The sequence below is a fragment of the Trachurus japonicus genome, chromosome 21, assembly GCF_045865225.1.
Source record: "Trachurus japonicus isolate A0001 chromosome 21, Traja_1.0".
Taxonomy (NCBI): domain Eukaryota; kingdom Metazoa; phylum Chordata; class Actinopteri; order Carangiformes; family Carangidae; genus Trachurus; species Trachurus japonicus.
The window spans coordinates 31,795,602-31,819,639 of record NC_140927.1 but is presented as its reverse complement, the minus strand read 5'-3'; the positions used below and the strand labels follow the sequence as shown (position 1 = coordinate 31,819,639).

Sequence of the window (24,038 nt, the reverse complement as noted above, 5' to 3'; positions counted from 1 at the left end):
TATTTGTATATTGTTGTATGTATTTGGTTTCATGAGTTGTATTGTGTCATTGATTCCTAATGCTTTGGCAACATAGTTCTTTTAACTGTCATGCCAATAAAGCTAATTTGAATTGAATTGAATTGAATTGAGAGGGAGAGAGAGAGCGTGTGGTATGCGCTCCAGGAAGTAGTCTGTTTCTTGTAAAGCGAGGCGGTTTATAAATAGCCTCATCTGATCTGACAGGTCGGTACACACACCTTAGCAGAGAGCTTAAAATAGAACTCAGATCAAGATGTGTGTGTGTGTGTGTGTGTGAGGCTCACTGTTTTGGCCAGAACCCATATTAAAGGACAATTCCAGGCAAATTCAACTCGGGGCTGTATTTTCCTAACATTTTAGGTCTAAAAGAAGGAATGTTTTTCCACAGACAGCACCTGAACACACCAAGCGTCAACTTGGACTTTGAATTAGATCTAGTTTTACAAACACGTTGGCTTGCTCGAAGTAAATAAACTTCTGGATGCATGTTTGAGTCGCCGCCTGACGCTGTCTGTGGCTTTGAGGGATGGAAACAGCCTAAGCAGCAGCAGAACTTCAATCCGCTCCCATTCATCGCTGCCGTGGCGACACGGGGACAGACACAACTACCGCAAAACAGGAGCAATTAAACTGAAAATCTACAGATTGCTTCTTTTACACTGCAAAAACTCAAAATCTTACCAAGAATATTTGTCTTATTTCTAGTCAAAATGTCATTTCTAGTCAAAACAAATCTCATTCTACTTAAAATAAGACACATCACATAAAAAGTAGCTTGTTTTTAGACACTTTTTACTTATTTCAATCATATTTTCACTTGAAATAAGTAGAAAAATCTGATATAGTGGATCAAGTTTTTCTTTCTTATTACAAACACAAAAAACTTGCTTTCACTGGCAGATTTTTCTACTTATTTCAAGTGAAAATTAGTTTGAAACAAGTGAAAATGATCTAAAAACAAGTACATTTTTAGATGATGAGTCTTATTTTAAGTGGTAAAGAGTTTAGTTTTGACTAGAAATGAGACATTTTGACAAGAAATAAGACAAAGATTTTTGGAAAGATTTTTGCAGTTTTTGCAGTGTATAGACCTAAAATGTCAGAAAAAATACAGCCCAACCCGAGTTTTGAATTTGCCCGGAATTGTCCTTTAAACTCTAGATTCTCGATGGAGATCACAGCACCTGCTGCAAGACAGACTCAGATCAGCAGCACGGTGTGATTGGATTACTGTGGCTGCAGCGCACACACACACACACACACACACACACACACACACACGCACACGCACACACGCACACACACACACGCACACACACACACACGCACACACACACACACACACACAGTGAGTCTGTGAAAAGCTGCATCGGCTAATTGGTAGATGGATAAGAGACAGAGAGAGGATGGGGAATCCAGATGAAAGGAGGATGAATGAGACAAAAACAGAGAAGGGAAGATAAAAAGGAGATTCACCCTTTGTCTGTCTGACTATCTCTCTGTTTATCCCTCTCTTTCTCTCTCTGCTCTTCCTCCCTCCTCCTCCTCCTCCTCCTCCTCACGTTTGGTTGTAATTGGCTGGGGGGCAGAGTGGAGCACGTGCTGCAGCTTCGTGACTCCCTCTCCCCTCCTCTCCCCTCCTCTCCCTCTCCCCTCCCTCCCCTCCCTCTCCTCGCTCAATCCATCCTTTACTGACAACATCACAGAGAGAGAGAGAGAGGGAAGACGAGGGAGATGAGAGAGCAGCAGGAGGAAGAAGAGGAGGAAGAGGAGAGGGAAGACGGAGGGTGAAGAGAGAGATAACAGCACATACAGGGTGGAAGCCCTGATCTGCACAAAGCTGTCATGGCGATGGGCGATGGGAGGAGGAGGAGGAGGAGGGGGGTTATTATTGTGGTGAAATCTCTTGTTGCATCGCACTTCCTCATAGGAGCATATACAAATGTGTGTGTGTCATGCAGGGTTATTATACACTGCAAAAACTCAAAATCTTACCAAGAATATTTGTCTTATTTCTAGTCAAAATGTAATTTCTAGTCAAAACAAATCTCATTATACCTAAAATATGTATACATACATAGTTATACATAAAAAGTAACTTGTTTTTAGACACTTTTGACTTATTTTCAAGCATATTTTCATTTGAAATAAGTAGAAAAATCTGATAGTGGATCAAGTTTTTCTTCCTTATTACAAGCACAAAAAACTTGCTTTCACTGGCAGATTTTTCTACTTATTTCAAGTGAAAATTAGTTTGAAACAAGTGAAAATGATCTAAAAACAAGTAAATTTTTAGGTGATGAGTCTTATTTAAAGTGGAAAGAGATTAGTTTTGACTAGAAATGAGACATTTTGACAAGAAATAAGACAAATATTCTTGGAAAGATTTTGAGTTTTTGCAGTGTAGTTCACTAAAACTGAAACTAGAAAAAAAATATGTAGTAAACTGAAATAAAAATTAAAAATAAATAAATAAATAAATAATCTGAATGTCAGATACAGTAACATCAGCTTAGTTGTAGTTTTCTTAGAGATGTCTAACACCGCGTCCTGACATGCAGCGAGCGAGGGAAACGGTGACGAAAAATCGCGCGGCGGTGTCCTGATATGCAGCGTGACGATTTTGTCGCGAGTATATTCTATTGGTTCAGAATCCAAACCAATCAAATTATCGAGGGACGTACACAAACTTAAACTTAAACTTAATAAATAAAGTTATTATTATTATTACGGTGTGTCTGTGTACAGTGTGTGTGTGCTCACCGTCTGAGTCGATGCTGTTGAGCGCCGTAGGGGGAATGATGGAGACTTTGCACTGACCCAGAGGACACTTCCTGGGGTACAGGTCCATACAGGCCGTGTGCACCTGGACAGCAGCAGCAGAGAGAAGAGAAACATTCACAATTCAGCACTTTATTATTATTTTTTGATTTATTTTTACCGTGCACAGAAAGGATGTAAAAATCCTGTCTGACTCTGAGAAATAATTTTAAACATTATCTGGCCATTATGTTTCTCCATTCCTGTGTTTATTTCAATGGTTAAGACAACACCTGGTTTTGTTTAGAGGATGAAAAATAAGGATAAAACAAAAGTGACAATAATGCAAAACCGACACAAACACAATAACACTGCAGTATTGTTGTGTATGCACACATTTACACACCACAGACCATAAAATACAGCCAAATACAGGGCAAAATAACGACTGAGGCCGTGCACTATGACTCTTATGACCATATATATAGAGTTATGTTTTTGTTACAATCACACATGTCTCTAATGTCTCTAACACTTTTTGTATGATTTTAAAGGGATACGCCAACATTTTTTTTCGTGTCTTGCCTCACTCCCGAGTCCATGACCAGCAGATAGACACCATCCTTTCGACTGTGCGTGCAGTAACAAGGGAGATAGAGCCGTATCACCTGTAATTAGCTTAGCTCAAACACTGGAAGTGTATGGGTAGTGTTAGCCTGCCTCCTACCCGAGCCGAAATCAGCAGTCAGAAGCTGATTTCATTTTAGCTCTAAACTCTGTAAATATATCACTTTATCAACATTTCAAACATGTTCAGGTGAGAAAGTAGCCGTTTAGATCAGCAGTGTGTCGTTAATTTGTCTAAATACCAGCTGTTTACAATTTTGTTGGGACGAATTCGGCGCTAATCAAGCTAGCCGTTGTGACCAACGCACTTCCGGTTACTTTCACAAAATAAAACACCCGTTGCCCTTTACATAGAGAAAACCATGATGATAGAATTTGTGCTTTTACTTTGAAACAGGAAGCTAACCTACCCTCGATGTAGCTAGCTTGAACCAAAATAAACCGTCTTTGCTTGAACCCTCCGTTTTGACCGATCTCGTCCCGTTAGCGGCATTTGACCGCTCAAGATGCCTTACCGGAGAGTTTTGTCAGCTCTGAGACGAAGATCGGCCCGCCGGTTTCCGTTTAGAGTTGCTGAACAGTTTCTCTGATGACTTTAGGTGGAGGCAGGCTAACACTACCCATACACTTCCAGTGTTTGAGCTAAGCTAATTAGCGACTTTAGGTGGAGGCAGGCTAACACTACCTATACACTTCCAGTGTTTGAGCTAAGCTAATTAGCGACTTTAGGTGGAGGCAGGCCAACACTACCCATACACTTCCAGTGTTTGAGCTAAGCTAATTAGCGACTTTAGGTGGAGGCAGGCTAACACTACCCATACACTTCCAGTGTTTGAGCTAAGCTAATTACGGGCGATACGGCTCTATCTCCCTTGTTACTGCACGCACAGTGGAAAGGATGGAGTCTATCTGCTGGTCATGGACTCGGGAGTGAGGCAAGACACGAAAAAAAAAGTTGGCGTATCCCTTTAATCCTGTTTCAGTGTTTTTCTGCCGAGGCGATTGAAGCTTCACTCACCATAGCTTTGCACCAGAGGCAGCGCCAGTCCTGCAGTCTCAGGACGCTGCCACACGTCTTATCACACACGGCACACTTGGCACTGACGGGCAGGTTGCCTTCCAACCACTGGTGAGGCATCGCAATCTGTGGGTTCAACACACACACACACACACACACATTAGACACACGAACACACACACACATAGACACACACACACACACACACACACACACAGAGAGTTGAGGAAGTGGGAAACACCGTCTGCTTTTATCTGTCATTTCCTTCTGGGAACTCTTCTCTCTCTCTAGCGCCGCTGGTTTCACGTCTCTCTTCTTTCTCTCTCAGACAACGAGACGAGTTCATGGACTTCACGTGCAACAAGGCTGAAGCTCTGCATTAATATTCACTGTCTTGACCACAAAGCGAGTAACATGTTTCAGCTTAAGAACATGAAAAACTCTCCATAAATGACAACACTGACTAAATTCAACCAGAGTAAAAGACTCACACTGTAAAAAAAGGACTTTCAAGAAAGTAAAAAAAGCTTTGTATGAAGGAATTAAGTCTTATTTTTTACTCCAAATGAAAATGAATCTTGTCAAGCATGTTTTACATTAGAAAAATAATCTCATTTTAAGAAAGTACAGCTAATGTTAACACTAGAATGAACCAGTAACATGCTATGAAAATGTTTTACCATTAAACCCAGTGGAGCAACAGACCAACTGGTCTTTTGTTTCCCTTTTCATATTGTTACTTCTTTGTTCTGCATTTGGGTCCGCACCCTGACAAATTGAGCAATTGTATTGCAAAATAATAATAAAAAAAAATATTGGTAACACTTTATAATAAGTACACACTATTAAGCATTAGTTAAGCATTAATAAATACTGAATTCTTCATTTATAACGCATGAATACTCATTAGTATGTAGTTTATAAATACAGTTAGTGCTTATGTGGAGTAAAACATTTTCAACTGTGTTTATAAACTGCATACTAATGAGTATTCATGTGTTATAAATGATGAATTCAGTATTTAAAGCTTAACTAATGCTTAATAGTGTGTATTGATTATAAAGTACACACCAAAATATTAAAATGAGAATGTTTTGGTGTCTTGATTTAAGAAAAAGTAACTTGTTTGAAGTAATTCTATCATATTTTTTATACTTAATTTATCAAAGTTCACTCAGTCAGAGACCAACATTCTTATTTTAAGTAACTTAATCTTAAATAAGTGAGTTTCATTGCTTCTTATAGAAGAATTTACTTTGATTCAAGATTTTCTGTCTAGTTTAAAAGACAATTTTAGTATTTTAGAGGCAAGAACTTTGTGCTTTGTCAAGTAAGAAAAAAACTGACACCATTGGCAGGTTGTTTTTTTTGGCTTGATACAAGATAATTTGATTGACTTTAAGAATATTTTCAGTTTCTGTTTTTGCAGCGAGAACGTACAAGCTGAAGAAAACTCACCCCATCCTCGTCCTCGATGATGTCCTTTCCTATAGACGCCAGAGTCGTCCATTTACAGTTGTTGGTGGCTCTGACGGCACAGCGTTTGTGGGCTTTGAACTTGCACACTGAAAAACACACAAACACAGTCAGGCCGTTAAGAGTTACTCAGCAGCTTCTTAGTGCAGCTCGACAGTAAATTGGATGGGTACAGTTTTAATTGTATAATGGGGATGACATTTGGTTAATGCCCTGGAGAGCAGGAGGTCAATTTGTAAAAAGGTTTCCAGGGGATAATCGTATATAAAATGTGAAATTTAGTGGATTCTGACACTGATGCATGATTCAGAAACAGACACACCCCAGTAAAGTACAGTGCTTTAATGAATCAAGTCCTAATGAGATGTCAGTGGGCGTAATTACTAACCGCCCTATAATCCTGCGCTGCACTTTACGTATCTGACAGACAGAAGCGAAGCAAAGACTTTTAGCTCCGCCGCATGCAGGTCTCAATCCGTTTATCTGCAACCAGCAACAGGACGGCTACTTAAAGGTTGGTTCACCCAAAATTGAAATTTCTCTGAGTTACAGGGGGTCTCGGCGTAGCAGTGCATGTCCATATGACGGTTGCAAATGGATACCAACTGTCTTCGTAACAAAAAGACACACCAAAAAACATCCAAATACCTCCATGCTGCTCGTATGTAATGTCCGTCTTGTATTGAAGCCCCGAAATGAGAAATTGTCCCGAAAAAAATTAAATAAGTCTATATTTCAAGCTTGTTTGTAGCGGAAGCTCCTTAGCTTAGCTCCTTAGCTTCGAGAAGCTTCCGCTACAAAACAACCTTGAAAAATAGACTTATTTAATTTTTTTCAGGACAATTTTGCATTTCGGGGCTTCAATACAAGAGGGACATTACGTACGAGCAGCATGGAGGTATTTGGATGTTTTTTGGTGTGTCTTTTTGTTACGAAGACAGTTGGTATCCATTTGCAACCGTTATATGGACATGCACTGCTACGCCGAGACCCCCTGTAACTCAGAGAAGCCACGGAGGACTCTGAAACTTCTCCCAGCCCTTAGTCCACATGAGAGGGAGGAGATCATGAGAGACATTTCAGTTTTGGGTGAACTTATCCCTTTAACACCGACACCTTTAAACCCTAAACCCTGCACCGCATCCAGCTCAGGCTGATCCAGCTCCACCTGCTGCTGCTGCTGCTCGCTGTCATTCACATTTACACGCATCGCATGTGTTTCTACAGCGTTAGTCACTCGGCTCGGTGAAGCTAAACGGCTGCCGCGTGCGATCAGCTCCATCATCATCTTCAGTATCCTCAGCAGCAGCAGCACGTGAGCGATGCACTGCAAAAACTCAAAATCTTACCAAGAATATTTGACTTATTTCTAGTCTAAATGTCTCATTTGTCGTCAAAACAATCTAATCCTACTTAAAATAAGACTCATCACATTAAAAAGTAGCTTGTTTTTAGACACGTTTTACTTATTTCAAGCCTATTTTCACTTGAAATAATCTGATAGTGGAGCAAGTTTTTCGTTCTTATTACAAGCACAAAAAAACCTGCTTTCACTGGCAGATTTTTCTACTTATTTCAATTGAAAATTTGACAAGAAATAAGACAAATATTCTTGGAAAGATTATGAGTTTTTGCAGTGTGCTGTGACATTTCTACTTCACTGCAAAAACTCAAACTTTTACGAAGAATATTTGTCTTATTTCTAGTCAAAATGTCATTTCTAGTCAAAATAAATCAAATTATACCCAAAATAAGACTCCTCACATAAAACTCTGCTTGTTTTTAGACACTTTTTAAAAAACTTCTTTCAAGTCTATTTTCACTTGAAATAAGTAGAAAAATCTGACAAAAAAATCTTTTCTTTCTAAACACAAGCACAAAAAACTTCCTTTCACTGGCAGATTTTTCTACTTATTTCAAGTGAAAATGAGTTTGAAACAAGTGAAAATGATCTAAAAACAAGTTAATTTTTAGGTGATGAGTCTTATTTTAAGTGGAAAGAGATTAGTTTTGACTAGAAATGAGACATTTTGACAAGAAATAAGACAAATATTCTTGGAAAGATTGTGAGTTTTTGCAGTGTAGCAGCAGCACGTGAGCGATGCTGTGACATTTCTACTTCCTCTTATTCACCAGCATCACCCAGGTGTTGCCATGCCGACATGACATGAGGGCATGAGGTTTCACTCCCTGAACTCATCACCTGCACCAGGAGTCGAAGACTTTTGTCAAAACAAAAACCAAACTAAACAACGGCCGATCCCTTTCTCATCCACTCTGTTGTTCCAAACTAAATCATCGGCTCCATTCACCTGCTGTTGTTGGGTGACACCCGTCTGCACAGCTGTCACTCACTGATTACCATATTACCATAGCGACAGTGCCTTGGGCTTGGGGGGAGGGAGGGTGTCTAATGCTGCGTTCGAGTCGAGACAACTTTGAACTCAGATTTTTACGACCTTCTACTTGAAAAAGCCCAATCGAACGCCACCTCATGTCTCAGAGAATCTGCACACTGCAAAAACTCTAAATCTTTCCAAGAATATTTGTCTTATTTCTTGTCAAAATGTCTCATTTCTAGTCAAAACTAATCTCTTTCCACTTAAAATAAGACTCATCACCTAAAAATTTACTTGTTTTTAGATAATTTTCACTTGTTTCAAACTAATTTTCACTTGAAATAAGTAGAAAAATCTGCCAGTGAAAGCAAGTTTTTTTGTTTGTAATAAGAAAGAAAAACTTGCTCCACTATCAGATTTTTCTACTTATTTCAAATGAAAATAGACTTGAAATAAGTCAAAAGTGTCTAAAAACAAGCTACTTTTTAATGTATAACTATGTACGTAATATGTATAAATATACATATTTTAGGTATAATGAGATTTGTTTTGACTAGAAATGACATTTTGACTAGAAATAAGACAAATATTCTTGGTAAGAGTTTGAGTTTTTGCAGTGCACCCACGCAGAACTGCACTGTCAATAGTAAAACATCAATTAAAATGCATTTAAAATAGATATGAACAGATGAAACCGAACCCTCCATGATCGCTCAGTGGTTACGGAAAGTAAATCATGTCTACACGATGGAATATAGCCTATGACTGGACAGTTACAGCTAAAAGTACCTGGTTTTATGAGAAGCTTGACCCTTGACCCCAGTTATTGACTTTTATACCTCAAAATTAAAATATTATTTAAATAACTACTGTTATTATTGTCATTTGACTTATTTTTATTCATTAATTGGTTTTATTTATTGTTTTACATATGCCTTTACAGAACTAGATAAGGTGCATGTGCTCTATCATTATACAGAGCTATCGCTGCGTGACAGATGAGACCCAATCTCAAGATGATTTTTTGTTTTCTTTTGTGAGGTTACTTCCCTGTTAATGTGCATTAAAGGCAATAAAGTTAAAAAATTGAATTGTAGCAGCAGAACAGACTTCCTTCCACGAGCTCAGAAAATACACAAAACATTTCAGATTTAATCAAACTGAACTTCAGCTGTGTGTGTGTGTGTGTGTGTGTGATTAAAATTTTAAATTGGAGCATTTTGTTCAAATCAATATAGGCTACTGTAGTCAACCTAATAAAATACTATTTCAACGGATGACGTCTGCAACTGGACACTACTTCTGATGATCAGCACAGTCTGAGGTTTTTGTGTAACTTCTTTTTGTTTATCTGAAGCACTCACTTGAAGCTATAGATCCACACGACACGAGTCCCTCAGTACAATCCAATAGGAGCCCACACACACTGATGCCAGATGAGAGACAGTGAGACGAGTGTGTGATGTGGATGAGAGAGAAGAAAACACAGGAGAGCAGCAGCGACAGACAGAGAGAAAGAAAGAGAGAGTGTGTGTGTCTCTATTAAACGTGCAGACCCAGCCAGCCAAACAGTTTCACAGCAATCAACGCGGCTTAAATTTCCCTTCGATTTCCTGCACAGGACGGTCGGTGGGGATTGATTTGCGCTACCTAGCCACAAAAACAGACACACAATCACACACACACACACACACTCCTCTGCTTCTGTCTCTATTTCATCTGTACACACACATACACAGTGTTGTGTTCCAGTCTGGTCTGGCTCGGCCATCATCATCGGCAGCAGACAGCGGTATCATGTCCTCTGGATTCTCTTAATGTTCTGCTAATGCTCTCTAACAGCATTTAGTGGTGCACTAGATTGAAACATCGATTGTTGCTCCCGGATATGACTTTGACTTGATTTGTATATCTTCTTGTGTAGATTGCCCTAATGACAATAAGTGTGTGTGTGTGTGTGTGTATGTGTGGGTATGGGTGGAGTGACTATAGGAAGCAAAGTTCCCCAGAGTACGGACATTATTCATGAGTCTGCTAAGTGCTTCAGCCCTAATGGAGAACAAGACGAGAGCGTGCGTCCTCCATCTGCCTCTACTCTAACTACTCTATACGTCTTCATCGGAAACGTCTTCATTCACACTGACACCTGCATTAAGCACCTCATACTGTAACCTATCAAACATGAAACCCTGATGCATCTATATGACTTACATCGCTTGTTGTTGCTTCAACCGTTTTAAATAAATGAACAGTTAAACATTGGGAGATGTAGGTGTTTATTATTGAAGGGTCAAATAACACATGGACGACAACAAGTTGTGTTTTTGTGAGGGTTAAAATAATGGAGCAATAGATCATTTAAGATCTAAGAGAAATAACAACATGAATTCACTGTGTTCACCAACATCAGTACTGTAGGTTATCTAAAACCATAAGTAAATACTGTATTATGTCATAACGTTTTAATGTTTTTTGGCATTTTTAACGCATTTTTGTTGTGATGATTTCTTTACAAAAATAAACGGTCAGAGATATTATGGACATTGTTTATATTAGTAAAGAAATCATCACAACAAGGAGAAAGTGTTAGTTTCTGTGGCGAGGAGAGCAGGCGCTACTACCCGATTTGCGACGCTACCCGATCTGTGACAAAACTGGTCTGCGCATGCACAGACCGGCCGCCATCTTGGACAGCTGCCTACGGCAACTCCACTTGGACAAACTTCATTTGGGCACTGCCCGATTTGCGTACATGCTTAAAGTTCTGTGAATTTAAAATACGGTACTGTGAAAATGATTAAAAAATAAAATAAAATGAAATAAAAACCGCGTAGGTCCGTCATAAGACAGCCGCGGCAGACTCCTTTATTCAGTGAGTGTTGTGGTAGTTGTGAGTTGTTTGTGGTTGTCATGGTGATGAGGCCGGCGAGAAAAGAGGACAGTAAACATTAAAAGTCCGCCTGTGTTCCTGTTTTCTGAGCATCAAGATCCAGACCACCACAACCAACCCTCAATTTACATTACTAATAAAGTATTTTAAAAAATAAATAAAAAGATAAACCGTCTCTGGCGACGCACATAGGGCAGTGGTCCTAAGTCAATTCAACTAAGTTTGTCCAAGTGGAGTTGCCGTACGTGGCTGTCACAAATCGGGTAGCGTTGCAAATCGGGTAGTGACAGGCTCTCTGTGATGGGATAGTAATGTCTTTCTGGGATGTTTCAGAGTTGGGCTATCTGAGGTGAGTGGCTACATGCAAAAACACAAAGTTTATACTGTTTCTACTGTAACTATATGAGTTCAGTGGTGTCTCTAAGGATTCCAGTCATGTACCAGAGATATCTGATTGTTTTCTGTGTGTTTGTTGTGGTGGAAAGAATTGCCCCCATGGGTTAGCGTTGTGGCTATCCCTATAGCGCCGGGTAGCCATGGTAACTCCGGTTTTCCTGCAGCAATTTTAGTCGTTTTTAGTTTTTTTGCTCCAACCAACACTGGGTGACCATCAGGGCAACGATTTAGGGGTCAAAAATGACCGGAATTCTCCTTTAAGATATGCTTTTAATTGAATATAAAAATGATTAGCAATGGAAAACATGTACAACTACTGTACAGTCAGCTAAAACAAACAATATTAACTACCGTGTGCAGACCTCGACCTCCTGTTTTGATGCATCTTCCCAATTACTGCTGAAGTGTGTGTGTGTAAAAGCTGATTTAGCTCTCCTTACTCTCTCTTTATGTCTCCATCTTTTGCCTTCTGCTCTGGACCTGAGAGGAGCAGCTCATTGTGGAGGCTAATGAGCGCTGAGTGGAGAGCCTCTTACTCCATTCACACACACACACACACACACACACACACACACACACACACACACACACACATGCATGGACTGAGGCGTGTGGCAGAACATTAGCAAAATTAGAAAGGGAGGATATGCAGATGGTGCTCATTACCGTCTGCTGCCTGTCACTGACACTTAACACCAGAGCCTCGTCGTCGTCAACCCCCCTTTTTCACCTCTAACACCCACACACACACACACACACACACACACTTCACTGTTCTTTCACAGATGATGAGGTGAGGAGATGTGGTGGCGTCATTCACAGATTCTTTTTTATCTCTCCTCTCCGTTATGGGCAAAGAAGATGTTAAAAAATCCTTAAAGGGATAGTTCAACATTTTCTGCAAATTGGCCCCATTGCCATAACCCCTCTATAGTCATAGCAGTAGGTTCGTTACCTTTAATTGTCGGTAATTGCAAGCTGTTTTTAGAACGGCGGAGCAGAGCCGTGAGCTGCTCAGAGCTACGCTACGGAGGCTCATTATGGGATTTCTTGCTTTCCCTTCATCAAACTCATCAAATACACAATCCAAGAGTTGTTTTAGACGGAAATTCATGCAATAACGCTGATGCGTGTTGCCTTCAGGGACAGTTTTTCATCCAGCAGTCTCTGTATTTCCCTCTAAAACAACTCTGTCTGGTAACGTTGTGTTATTATCTCATAGCGTGGTGAATGTGCAGGTCACAACTTGTCCACCAGAGCGTTGTGGAGTTGTTGGATTGTGACATCCGACAATTAAAGGTAACGAACCTACTGCTATGACTATAGGGATTATGGCAATGGGCCGATTTGCCAAAATGTTGAACTATCCCTTTAAAATAAAAGTCCAACCAGTGGAGCTAACACACGTTCATCATGTCTGGGCCTGTGCGGCGTTAATGACGGTTCGCCACCATCACCAGCAGCTCTTTTCTTTTCACCCTCTACTCGCAGCTAACTGCTTGATGCTGCTCCACAACAACAACAACAACAACAACAACTCAGAGCATTTCAAAGGCTCGGGCGTTGTTCAGTCTGCTGCTCCACTTAGACAGACCAGACGTTGCTCACACAAAGAGTTTTCTCACTTCAATGACTCACAACTCACTTATGCAACAACATATATATACCTTCAAAAAAAAGGAAAAAAACAAGGTTCCTATAGAGCTGCTAATCCCAGATCCAGATCCCAGATCCCAGCTGCAAATGATCTGCTGCAACACACAGCGTCTTTAGGCAGAGAGCACCGAGTCTGTCAGACCGAAATGAGACGCAGAGAGGAGCGACTGAGGTGCTTCAGAGCAGCGAGAAGTGTTACATAAGAAAACACAGGGTGTATAGTTAAAGGGATAGTTCAACATTTTGGCAAATTGGCCCATTGCCATAATCCCTATAGTCATAGCAGTAGGTTCGTTACCTTTAATTGTCGGTGCAAGCTATTTTTAGAACGGTGGAGCAGAGCCGCAAACTCATGGGATTTCTTGGTTTCCCTCATCAAACTCATCAAATACACAATCCAACAACTCCACAACAACGCTCTGGTGGACAAGTTGTGAGCTGCACATTCACCACGCTATGAGATAATAACACAACGTTACCACACAGAGTTGTTTTAGAGGGAAATACAGAGACTGCTTGATGAAAAACTGTCCCTGAAGGCAACGCGCATCAGCGGTTTTGCATGAATTTCCCTCTAAAACAACTCTGTGTGGTAACGTTGTGTTATTATCTCATAGCGTGGTGAATGTGCAGCTCACAACTTGTCCACCAGAGCGTTGTGGAGTTGTTGGATTGTGTATTTGATGAGTTTGATGAGGGAAACCAAACCAAGAAATCCCATTAGCCTCCGTAGCGTAGCTCTGAGCAGCTCACAGCTCTGCTCCACCGTTCTAAAAACAGCTTGCACCGACAATTTTGGCAATGGGCAAATTTGCCAAAAATGTTGAACTATCCCTTTAATGGGTTAGGCTATATACTATATGTTGTGTGTGTGTTTGTGTGTGTTTCTTACCTTCGCAAGAGAGGCCATGAGACGTGACCCCAGACAAGCTGTCTTTACAGACGTTGCAGAAGGTGGGCCGTGCGTGGGAGCAGGCGTACCAGTTGTGCATCCCTGAGAAATGTTCCACATTAAACTGTGCCGTCTGGCAAAGAAGAGGTTAAAACAGGGTTGGCAGCACAGAAAAACCATCATCATCATCATCATCATAATCATAATAACATATGTAATGTATCATATTAGTTACTGTAGCTCTTATCGTTACAAATGAGTAAATGTTACTGTTACTGGTTGTTTTTATAATGACAATAAATGCAAGCAGAAAATGATATTCATTAATAATATATAGAATATAATATGAAAAATACATTATTTTTTCAAGTTTTCCTTGCAGCAAACACAAACAACAACACCGTTCATTCATTCATTCATTCATTCATTCATTCATTCATTCACTTTGCCTAATAAAGAAAATACCTCCTAATATTGGTCCCATACGGTATAAAGGTAGATGTTTGTATTAAAGCTCCATACAGTATAAAGGTAGATGTTTGTGTTAAAGCTCCATACAGTATAAAGGTAGATGTTTGTGTTAAAGCTCCATACAGTATAAAGGTAGATGTTTGTATTAAAGCTCCATACAGTATAAAGGTAGATGTTTGTGTTAAAGCTCCATACGGTATAAAGGTAGATGTTTGTGTTAAAGCTCCATACAGTATAAAGGTAGATGTTTGTGTTAAAGCTCCATACAGTATAAAGGTAGATGTTTGTGTTAAAGCTCCATACAGTATAAAGGTAGATGTTTGTGTTAAAGCTCCATTATAAAGGTAGATGTTTGTGTTAAAGCTCCATACAGTATAAAGGTAGATGTTTGTATTAAAGCTCCATACAGTATAAAGGTAGATGTTTGTATTAAAGCTCCATACAGTATAAAGGTAGATGTTTGTGTTAAAGCTCCATACAGTATAAAGGTAGATGTTTGTGTTAAAGCTCCATACAGTATAAAGGTAGATGTTTGTGTTAAAGCTCCATACGGTATAAAGGTAGATGTTTGTATTAAAGCTCCATACAGTATAAAGGTAGATGTTTGTGTTAAAGCTCCATACGATATAAAGGTAGATGTTTGTATTAAAGCTCCATACAGTATAAAGGTAGATGTCCATGTGTAGTGTGATTATAAAGCAGCTCTAGGTTCTATATTAACACTGTGAAAGTATCAAAGTCTCAGTCCACAGAGAAATGCACACAGCCTGTATTCAGAAACTGAGCCTTAAAACCAGCCGTCAGGACTTCCTGTCACTTTGTGATGTCACAACTAAGCCCCGCCCCCTCACCATCTGGACCCACCATCCAACTAAAACTTTGCAGATGCAGATTTGGCTTCTCTGAGTGTCTATGCGGAGATGAAGATGTAGTTGTAGTTCTTAAAAACCACAACTACATCTTCTCATGGATCGATACGTAGCTAATAAATAAATAAATAATACAGAATTAATTAATAAAAGACAGTTGAAGTGCAACGCGTAGCGCTTTTTCAGTCTGACGTCTCTATTTGAGCCTCTTGTCTGGCACCAGGAGACGACGCAGCAGGACCAACATCAGCGCTCGGCAGGAAGTCGCTGACTGTCGGCTGGATACAGTGACACCTGGTCAGGAGAATCGGATGCTCCCATATACACACAGCTACAGAGTGTACTGTACTGTACTGTGTGTGTGTGTTTGATTTTGATTTGATTTATTAGCTGAATATGAATGAAGGTCAGATGAAAAAGTAAAAAAGAAAAGTTGAAAAGTGTCAGGAAGATTTTGTTTTACCGTAGATAAACTTATGCACAAACTAACATGAGTGGAAGACATTAAGTTTGTGAATGTGCAATAGTGAATATTTCATAAAGAGGGGTGCAGATGGTTCTAGTCTACTAGACCGAGAGATCCTTCTTAGAAATCTTTTCTGGATTAACAACAGTAATTTGTTCAGATAAATTGGATAAGTTGCAGACCAGACAATATTGCAGTAATTCATATATGTGGAAATAAAAAAAACTATAATACAAAGTCAAGTGAGCAGAGGGATTGAGCCTTTTTCAGTATACTGTACCAAGCATTTGCATTGATCTTTTGCAAACTTGATTAATATGATTATTCCAGTTTAGACCTTGGTACTTGAAGGATTTCCACTCCATTGATTAGTATTTTGGCTTCTTCTTTTGCATGAGATTTATTATTTTTGTTGCAGAAGATCATGAAGTTACATTTATTTATTTACATTGAGAGTTTAGTTACCTTATTGATCTGGAACCAGTTTGAATCATTTACACATGCAATTAGAGAGACTTGAAGTCATCATGCACTGTAAAATCTCAAACTCTTACCAAGAATATTTGTCTAGTCAAAACAAATCTCATTATACCTAAAATATGTATATTTATCCATATACATACATAGTTATACATAAAAGGTAGCTTGTTTTTAGACACTTTTTACTTATTTCAAGTCTATTTTCATTTGAAATAAGTAGAAAAATCTGAAAGTTTTTCTTCAAGCACAAAAAACTTGCTTTCACTGGCAGATTTTTCTACTTATTTCAAGTGAAAATTTGTTTGAAACAAGTGAAAATGATCTAAAAACAAGTTAATTTTTAGGTGATGAGTCTTATTTTAAGTGGAAAGAGATTAGTTTTGACTAGAAATGAGACATTTTGACAAGAAATAAGACAAATATTCTTGGAAAGATTTTGAGTTTTTGCAGTGTGAACAGCTATAAGACTATAGTGTCATCGGCAAATGTGTTGTACTGTATGTGTGTGTGTGTGTGTGTTGTACTGTACTGTGATTGTGTGTCTGTGTTGTAGTGTAGGAGTGTGTGTCTGTGTTGTACTGTAGGCGTGTGGGTGTTGCGTCTGCAGGAGTTGGCGCATGCAGCTTCAGAAGTCGACTTGTAACAGGTGCCGACAAACTAGGACACTCAGCCTGTCAGACTGAGGCTGCTGCAGCTACACACACAGGACCGTAATTAAAGCCTGCTGTGTGTGTCTGTGCATCTTTGTGCGTGTGTGTGCGTGCACCACACATGTGCGTACCCTGTGGTGTGTGTGTATGTGTGTGCTGTGTGTGTGTGTGTGTGTGAGCTCTGGGGGTGCTGCTGCATTGCAGTGCAGAGCGATACAGAGGGTGGGAGGGGGGTAAAGCAGGGAAAGGGATGGATGGGGGTCTTATATAAGATTTCCCTCCCAAATCAAAGCCATTAAAATGCAGCGCTGCTTTGCTTCTTCTTCCTGCGCTCGCCTCAACACACACACACACACACACACACACACACACACACACACACACACACACACACACACACACAGACACACACTTCTCCTCGCACAGACAGAGGAATATTCTGTTGTTGTTTTGTCGGAGATAGGGATGTCAAGATTATACATCTTGGTGTGATTATTGTCAGATAAATAATCACGGTGTTACGATTATCATGATTATTATGCATTTATCAATTTCAAAACACTATGAATGTGTAAAATCAAATCAAAAATAGTCCAAATATAATTACATTACTCATTGTTTACACAAAATATTTAATATATGACCAATTATTAATCCTCCAGGGGAAGGGTTTGAAATAAATTGTCATCTATACCAAATGCTTACATTTATTTTAATCGTTTTTTATTTTGTTTTGTTGGATAAGAGGTGAAACGTCTTCCCAGACAAATCCAAGTCCAGTTGCCTACGATTCAATTTGCCCAGAAAAGAACGACGACCTGGATGAATGAGAATATCCATAGACAGTTTGTTTTGCTGGGTTTTTTTTAATACAAATGAGACACTAACATTTAATTTCCTACCAATTCAATGTTAGGTTAGATAAGTGGACCAGTATCTGAGCATTTACCTTTTTATTTATTTAGGAATCTTTACGATTAATTAATTGTGGGGCGTTTAATACCACGATTAATTGTGAAAACAAGTAATTGTGACATCCCTAGTCGGAGATAAACATCACAGTGTGTGTGTTGTGGGATTCTCCCTGCAAACAGAGCGCTAGATAACGAGGACGAGTCGCTCTCATCCAGAGGGATCAGACATGTGATTGTGTGTGTGTCTGTGCATGTGTGTGTGTGTGTGTCTGTGCATGTGTGTGTGTGTGTGTTTGATACCGACTCTACTGTACTGTAGAGTTGTGTACCTGTCGCTGTACGTCGTGTGCATCCATGCATGTGTGTGTCTGTGCATGTGCATGTGTTTGCTGCTGCTGCTCTGAGGCTCTGACTCCCAACATGTGTGCGTTGCTTCTGCATTATAAACAACTTGTTAACTCCCCTGACGCCTCATGCAACTGTACTGTAACACACACGGACGGACACACACACACACATGAACGCACAAACACGCACTTTTTATTGTGTTCAGACTGAAAAACACTGAGAGCAAAATGATTAAAATCTAAAACTCTCCAGAGGAGGAAACGCCTCGAAGCAGCAGCAGCTCTATTGTTGCTGCTGCTGCACTGAGCCTTTATCTGCTTCCACACACACACACACACACACACACACACACACACACACAGACACACACACACACATAGAGAACAGGACAGTGTTGTGGCTCTTACCTCGTAGTGCTCTCTGGACTGGACGGACTTGAGCGAGCTGATCCAGTCCTCCATCTCTTTCCTGTTCTCAGCGCAGAGGATGAGCCGACGGAACGGAGTGATCACCTGGATGGAGGGAGGGAGAGAGGGAGGCAGGGGTGAGACAGATGTTACTGCTCCAAAAGAAAAAGTGAGGAGCGAGAAAAAAGATGGATAGAGAAAGAAAGAAAGAGAAAGAGATAGAGGGATCAATGTTTCCCGTGCCTCCTCCTCCTCCTCCTCCTGCTTCAGCCTGCGGTGGCTCTGAGAGGAGGCAGCGATCGGCTCGGTCTTTAAGGATGAGAACTGAAGCCCCCTCCCTCTTTCTCTCCCTCCTCTCCTCCTCTCTCTCCTTCTCTTCTCTCTCTCTCATTAGCTCTCGCTCACTTATCCTCTCACACCTTCTCCAGTTAGTCTTTTCCTCTCTCTCATCCCTCTCTTCTCTCTCTTCCTCTGGCTCTCAGCTCCTCATGTGTTGAGGTAGATACGTGCTGACAGGCGAAGCGCCTCGGTAAAGGCTAAGAGCCTCTCCCCTCCCGTGTGTGTGTGTGTGTGTCTGTATATGTGTGTGTGTTTAAAGGACAGTCTCCCTGTAGATAACCCCACACACACACAGACACACACACACACACACACACACACACACATCACTTATTCATGCTGCCTCCTCTCCTCTTTCTCTCTGTAACTCATCGTGTCCTCATGTTATCTCCCTTCACCTCAGTGGTGGGAGAAGTCACAGGACACACACACAACACAAACACACACACACAAACACACACACACACACACACACAACACATCACTCTAATCAATATTCACGATGCTGATGTTTCCTCCCTCCGTGATGAGAAGCTATTTATGATTAATTAGACTTTAGAAGCTGACATCGTCGTCTTTCAAACGTCCCCTGAACGTCTCGCTGACATCCGACCTGAACTGACTTTAAATAACGTTGTGTTGTGTTGTTTTGTTTTGGACCAGTATAAACCCAGCGAGTGGAGCTAAATGAACTTGAACCAGCATGGTTGAACGGAGGAAGTTCAGCTCTTCCTCCTCCTCGGGAACAGCTGCACTGCAAAAACTGAAAATCTTTCCAAGAATATTTGTCTTATTTCTTGTCAAAATGTCTCATTTCTAGTCAAAACTAATCTCTTTCCACTTAAAATAAGACTCATCACCTAAAAATTTACTTGTTTTTAGATCATTTTCACTTGTTTCAAACTAATTTTCACTTGAAATAAGTAGAAAAATCTGCCAGTGAAAGCAAGTTTTTTGTGCTTGTAATAAGAAAGAAAAACTTGCTCCACTATCAGATTTTTCTACATATTTCAAGTGAAAATATGCTTGAAAGAAGTAAAAAGTGTCTAAAAACAAGCTACTTTTAAATGTGATGAGTCTTATTTTATACAATGAGATTTGTTTTGACTAGAAATGACATTTTGACTGGAAATAAGACAAATATTCTTGGTAAGATGTTGAGTTTTTGCAGTGTGCTGATTGTTTCCATTATCTGTTCATCTGCTGATCAGTAATTTAGCACAACTAAACAAACTCCCAACAAGAAATCGTGTTCCCCAACAACAACTCTTATGAGCACTGCAACACTTTATTTGAGCACTGTAGCACTTTATTACACTGTATTGTCTTTGCTTTTGTTGTGTTTCTCAATCCATTTTAGCACAACTCCATTAAGAAACTCTGCTCTGGCCTATGCATTGCTGCACCTCCATCTCATCTCCATCACTGACAGTTCATCTCGCCCAAATTTATATAATTGCACTATAGAACGAATCGCCTAGAAAACCAGCATGAGAACAATAGTGACGGACGAGAGTTTCGCTAGGTATATAAATCTCATTTTTCATGTCAATATATCACCGTTTAGACTAATCTGATGTTTGTTAAGTTTATAAAACCAATGATTGGACAAACATTACTATTTATGTGTGCATGTTTTTGTAATTAGTCATGGTTATCATAGATTAGCCGGGCTAACGGTTAGCTACCTGTTTAACTTTAATAACTCAGTGACTCAATAAACGCTCCATGAAAAATATTTTCTCCAGCGGATATCTGAGTTCCAACATGACTGAGCTAACTGGAGTAGTTTCATGTCGTGTCCCACAACGGGAGGGTTTTAACAGCTGACGTCCTGATGTTAGCTTAGCTACCGCTGTTAGCTTAGCTACCGTTAGCTGTCCCTGTCAGCTGAGCCACTGATGCTTTCTAGACACCGTGATTCCCCCAAACTGAATAAATACAACACATAGCAACACAAAACACACACACAGAAATAGTAATGTTTCTTCAATCATTTCAGATTTGTCTAAACGGTGATAGGGCGTGAAAAATATTATAGGCTAGCTAAACTCTCGTTCGTTAGCCTACTACTGTTCTCATTCAAAAACGTGCTGGTTTTCTACCTGGAAGTAGTTGAAAACAACAAGGAATTCGTATTACTGTCTATTTGTTGTTTTACTTTTTAGTAGTATCATATTAATTGTCTCTCATTTAGTGTCATTGTCTGCTGGTTTCTGTTTGGATATGTTCTATTCTTGCGCTATAATTTTTATGTCTCTTGTGTCCCTGTTTTTATGTATTAGCCTATGATCCTTGTGTTCCTTCCTGTTGTATATTTTAATGGCTTTTAACATCTTGCAGTTGAAAACTAGCCTCTGGCTAACACCGGCACTTCTACAGAAATGTTAATGAATGTGCACTGTCCTCTCCAAATAAAAAATAAAATAAAATAAATAAAAATTTAGAACGACCGACCCATCCAGAGGAGCTGATCCAGGATCTGTGGCGTCTTTTAAGTCACTTCTACGACCACAACATCGTCTTATTCCTTATCGCTCCTCTAATTACTTTAGTTCTCCAGCATCCTAAAACTAATTTGATTTCCTTCTGCTTTTATTTTATTTTTTTTATAACTTTCAATTATCCTTATTTCATCCCTTCCTGTCCTTCTCCTATCTTTATTTCCTTTTTCACTTGTATTTCATTGCACAGCTCTTATTTGTTTCTTGCTACTTTTTCCTCTTTATGCCTTTATTAGATTCAATTACTTTAATCTGGCTCCATGTTTTATGTTGTTTTAGTGTTTGTTTCCATCAACATCTTCCATCCCATTGTGTCGGTCTACACTACACCCTCTTTAGTTTGCTCTGGGACCAACAATGGAAAAGATTTTTAATTTCCTGTCACATCTGTCAGTCAGAAACCAGAGAGCTCTCAGCATTTAGTCTGAGTTTATTCATTTCATCTCAATCAACTAATTGACTGGTCGTTGCAGCTGCAGATCTAAAAAAAAAAAAAACCTGCATTAAAAAGAAATAAAAATGGGTCTGGTGACTTCACACAGATTCAGCTGACTGTGATGTTTTTCACTTTTGTCTCCAAAGTGTTTTGCTGCTTCTCTCTCTCTGATTAAACTGAGCTCACACCTGCTTTTACCAGATGTTATCCACATTTTCCTCTAAAACACAAACTAAATGAGCCCAAAAAACGCAGCAAAATATACTTTTACTGCACAAATAAAGACAAAAACTGATGATCAGCAGAGGACTGATGGTAATAAATACCGTAAAGTTTGTGGATATGCATTAATATACATAAGTGGGTGGTGGATCTGCTGTTATCTATCTGCTGTGTTTACTGACAGTATCACTGTGTTGTTGTGCTGCTTCTTCTCCGACAAAGTGCTCATTGATTTTTCCACACACACACAAACACACAAACACACACACTTCAGACCGACCATTCAGAGAGAGAGAGAGAGGCTCCGTTCTCTTCTTCAGTTTCACCCATTCAGGCCATAACTGGATAAACGCTTCCTGTTGGACTCGACGCTCATCAGTCCCACAGACTCAGAGGGACATGAATCCATCACCAACTCGTTCTGACCCGATACGTTTCAGTCTGCAGCACCTGAGGCTCCTACAGGTGTTCATGGAAACAACAGGTGCACAACTGTACTGTCTAGTGTGTGTGTCAGTGTGTGTGTGTGTGTGTGTGTGTGTGTGTGTGTGTGTAAAGTGCATGTTGGGATGTTTAGGATACATCTGCTGCAACACACTGCTTTTGTTTCTGCATGACGGACGCTGTTACTGTTTAACCATCTGGTTCACACTCACACACTTGTTGCCAAAAGACGAAGCTCGGGCAGAACAGGACATTCTGGGTTCAAAATATCTGAGTTCATACATATATATCTATATCTATATCTATATCTATAGATATATATGTATTCTTGATGTTGCGCTGCAAAAACTCTAAATATTTCCAAGAATATTTGTCTTATTTCTTGTCAAAATGTCTCATTTCTGGTCAAAACTAATCTTTTTCCACTTAAAATAAGAAGTCTTTTGTGCTTGTAATAACAAAGAAAAACTTGCTCCACTATCAGATGATTTCAAGTGAAAATATGCTTGAAAAAAGTTAAAAGTGTCTAAAAACAAGCTACTTTTTAAATGTGATGAGTCTTATTTTAAGTAGAATGAGATTTGTTTTGACTAGAAATGACATTTTGACTAGAAATGAGACAAATATTCTTGGTAAGATTTTGTATTTTTCTAGTGTGCATTCACGGCCGTCTGCCTGACTGCACCTGAATGCAACACCGGTGCCTCCGTCCTTCCTCACACTACACAGTGGTGACAGTTTTAACAGGCCGAGCCCACAGCTCCGCTCAGTTTCCGTGGTTACCTACGGTCACGCTGCCACTCAACGTAAAAAATGGCGATGCAACATGGCCGCCTCGGTTCGGTGCGTCGCCCACTTATGTATTTGTAACGACTTGTAACAACTCATTCTAAGGAACCAGAAAGCTTTACTTTGGATGCAGCTGTGATTCACCTTCAGTGAAATACGTATTTATGAAAGACATGTTTGATTTTTGATAATAAAAAGCCAAATAAGTTACATACTGGGGCTTTAAAGAATATATTTCTGGGGCTTTGAGAGAGAGACAGGGAATGGGAAATGGAAATATTTTGACCAGTTGTCATTTCCTGCCAGTAAAAATAACAATATTTTGATTTCAGTTTTGGGAGAAATAGTTGTCAGTGGTTAATAGAATAAAACAAAAATCTTCATTTTACTCAAACAAATAGTATTTTCATTTCATTTACCTTTATTTGTTATAGAGGGACAATGTAGCCTACATTAATGAACATTTTAAAAAATAAAATGTAAATGCACCTAATTAAAGCCAAAAGGCTCATTTCCGTTGGCAGTCCCCCTGTAAAACCAGAGAAACTCATCATTTTGAATCAGTCTCTTCATTTTTCCTGCAGCTGTTTACATATATACTATATACATATATAGATGTATAGA

At 39.6% G+C, this 24,038-nt stretch overlaps 1 protein-coding gene across 6 annotated transcripts in view; it reads right to left on the bottom strand.

Moving 5' to 3' along the window:
- The window catches only part of dgkh (diacylglycerol kinase, eta), a 106,972-nt gene that overhangs the window by 37,766 nt on the left and 45,168 nt on the right, over positions 1–24,038 (bottom strand). For 5 of the 6 annotated variants that reach the window (XM_085766074.1, XM_085766071.1, XM_085766073.1 and 2 more), the window contains 5 exons: positions 18,681–18,785; positions 14,076–14,208; positions 5,885–5,991; positions 4,427–4,552; positions 2,785–2,887 (listed from right to left, as the gene is read on the bottom strand). In XM_085766074.1, coding sequence (XP_085622200.1) covers positions 2,785–2,887; positions 4,427–4,552; positions 5,885–5,991; positions 14,076–14,208; positions 18,681–18,734 — 523 coding nt within the window. In that variant the 5' untranslated portion in view covers positions 18,735–18,785. The remainder of the gene's footprint in view (positions 1–2,784; positions 2,888–4,426; positions 4,553–5,884; positions 5,992–14,075; positions 14,209–18,680; positions 18,786–24,038) is intronic. The other variant, XM_085766072.1, reaches the window with a different exon arrangement.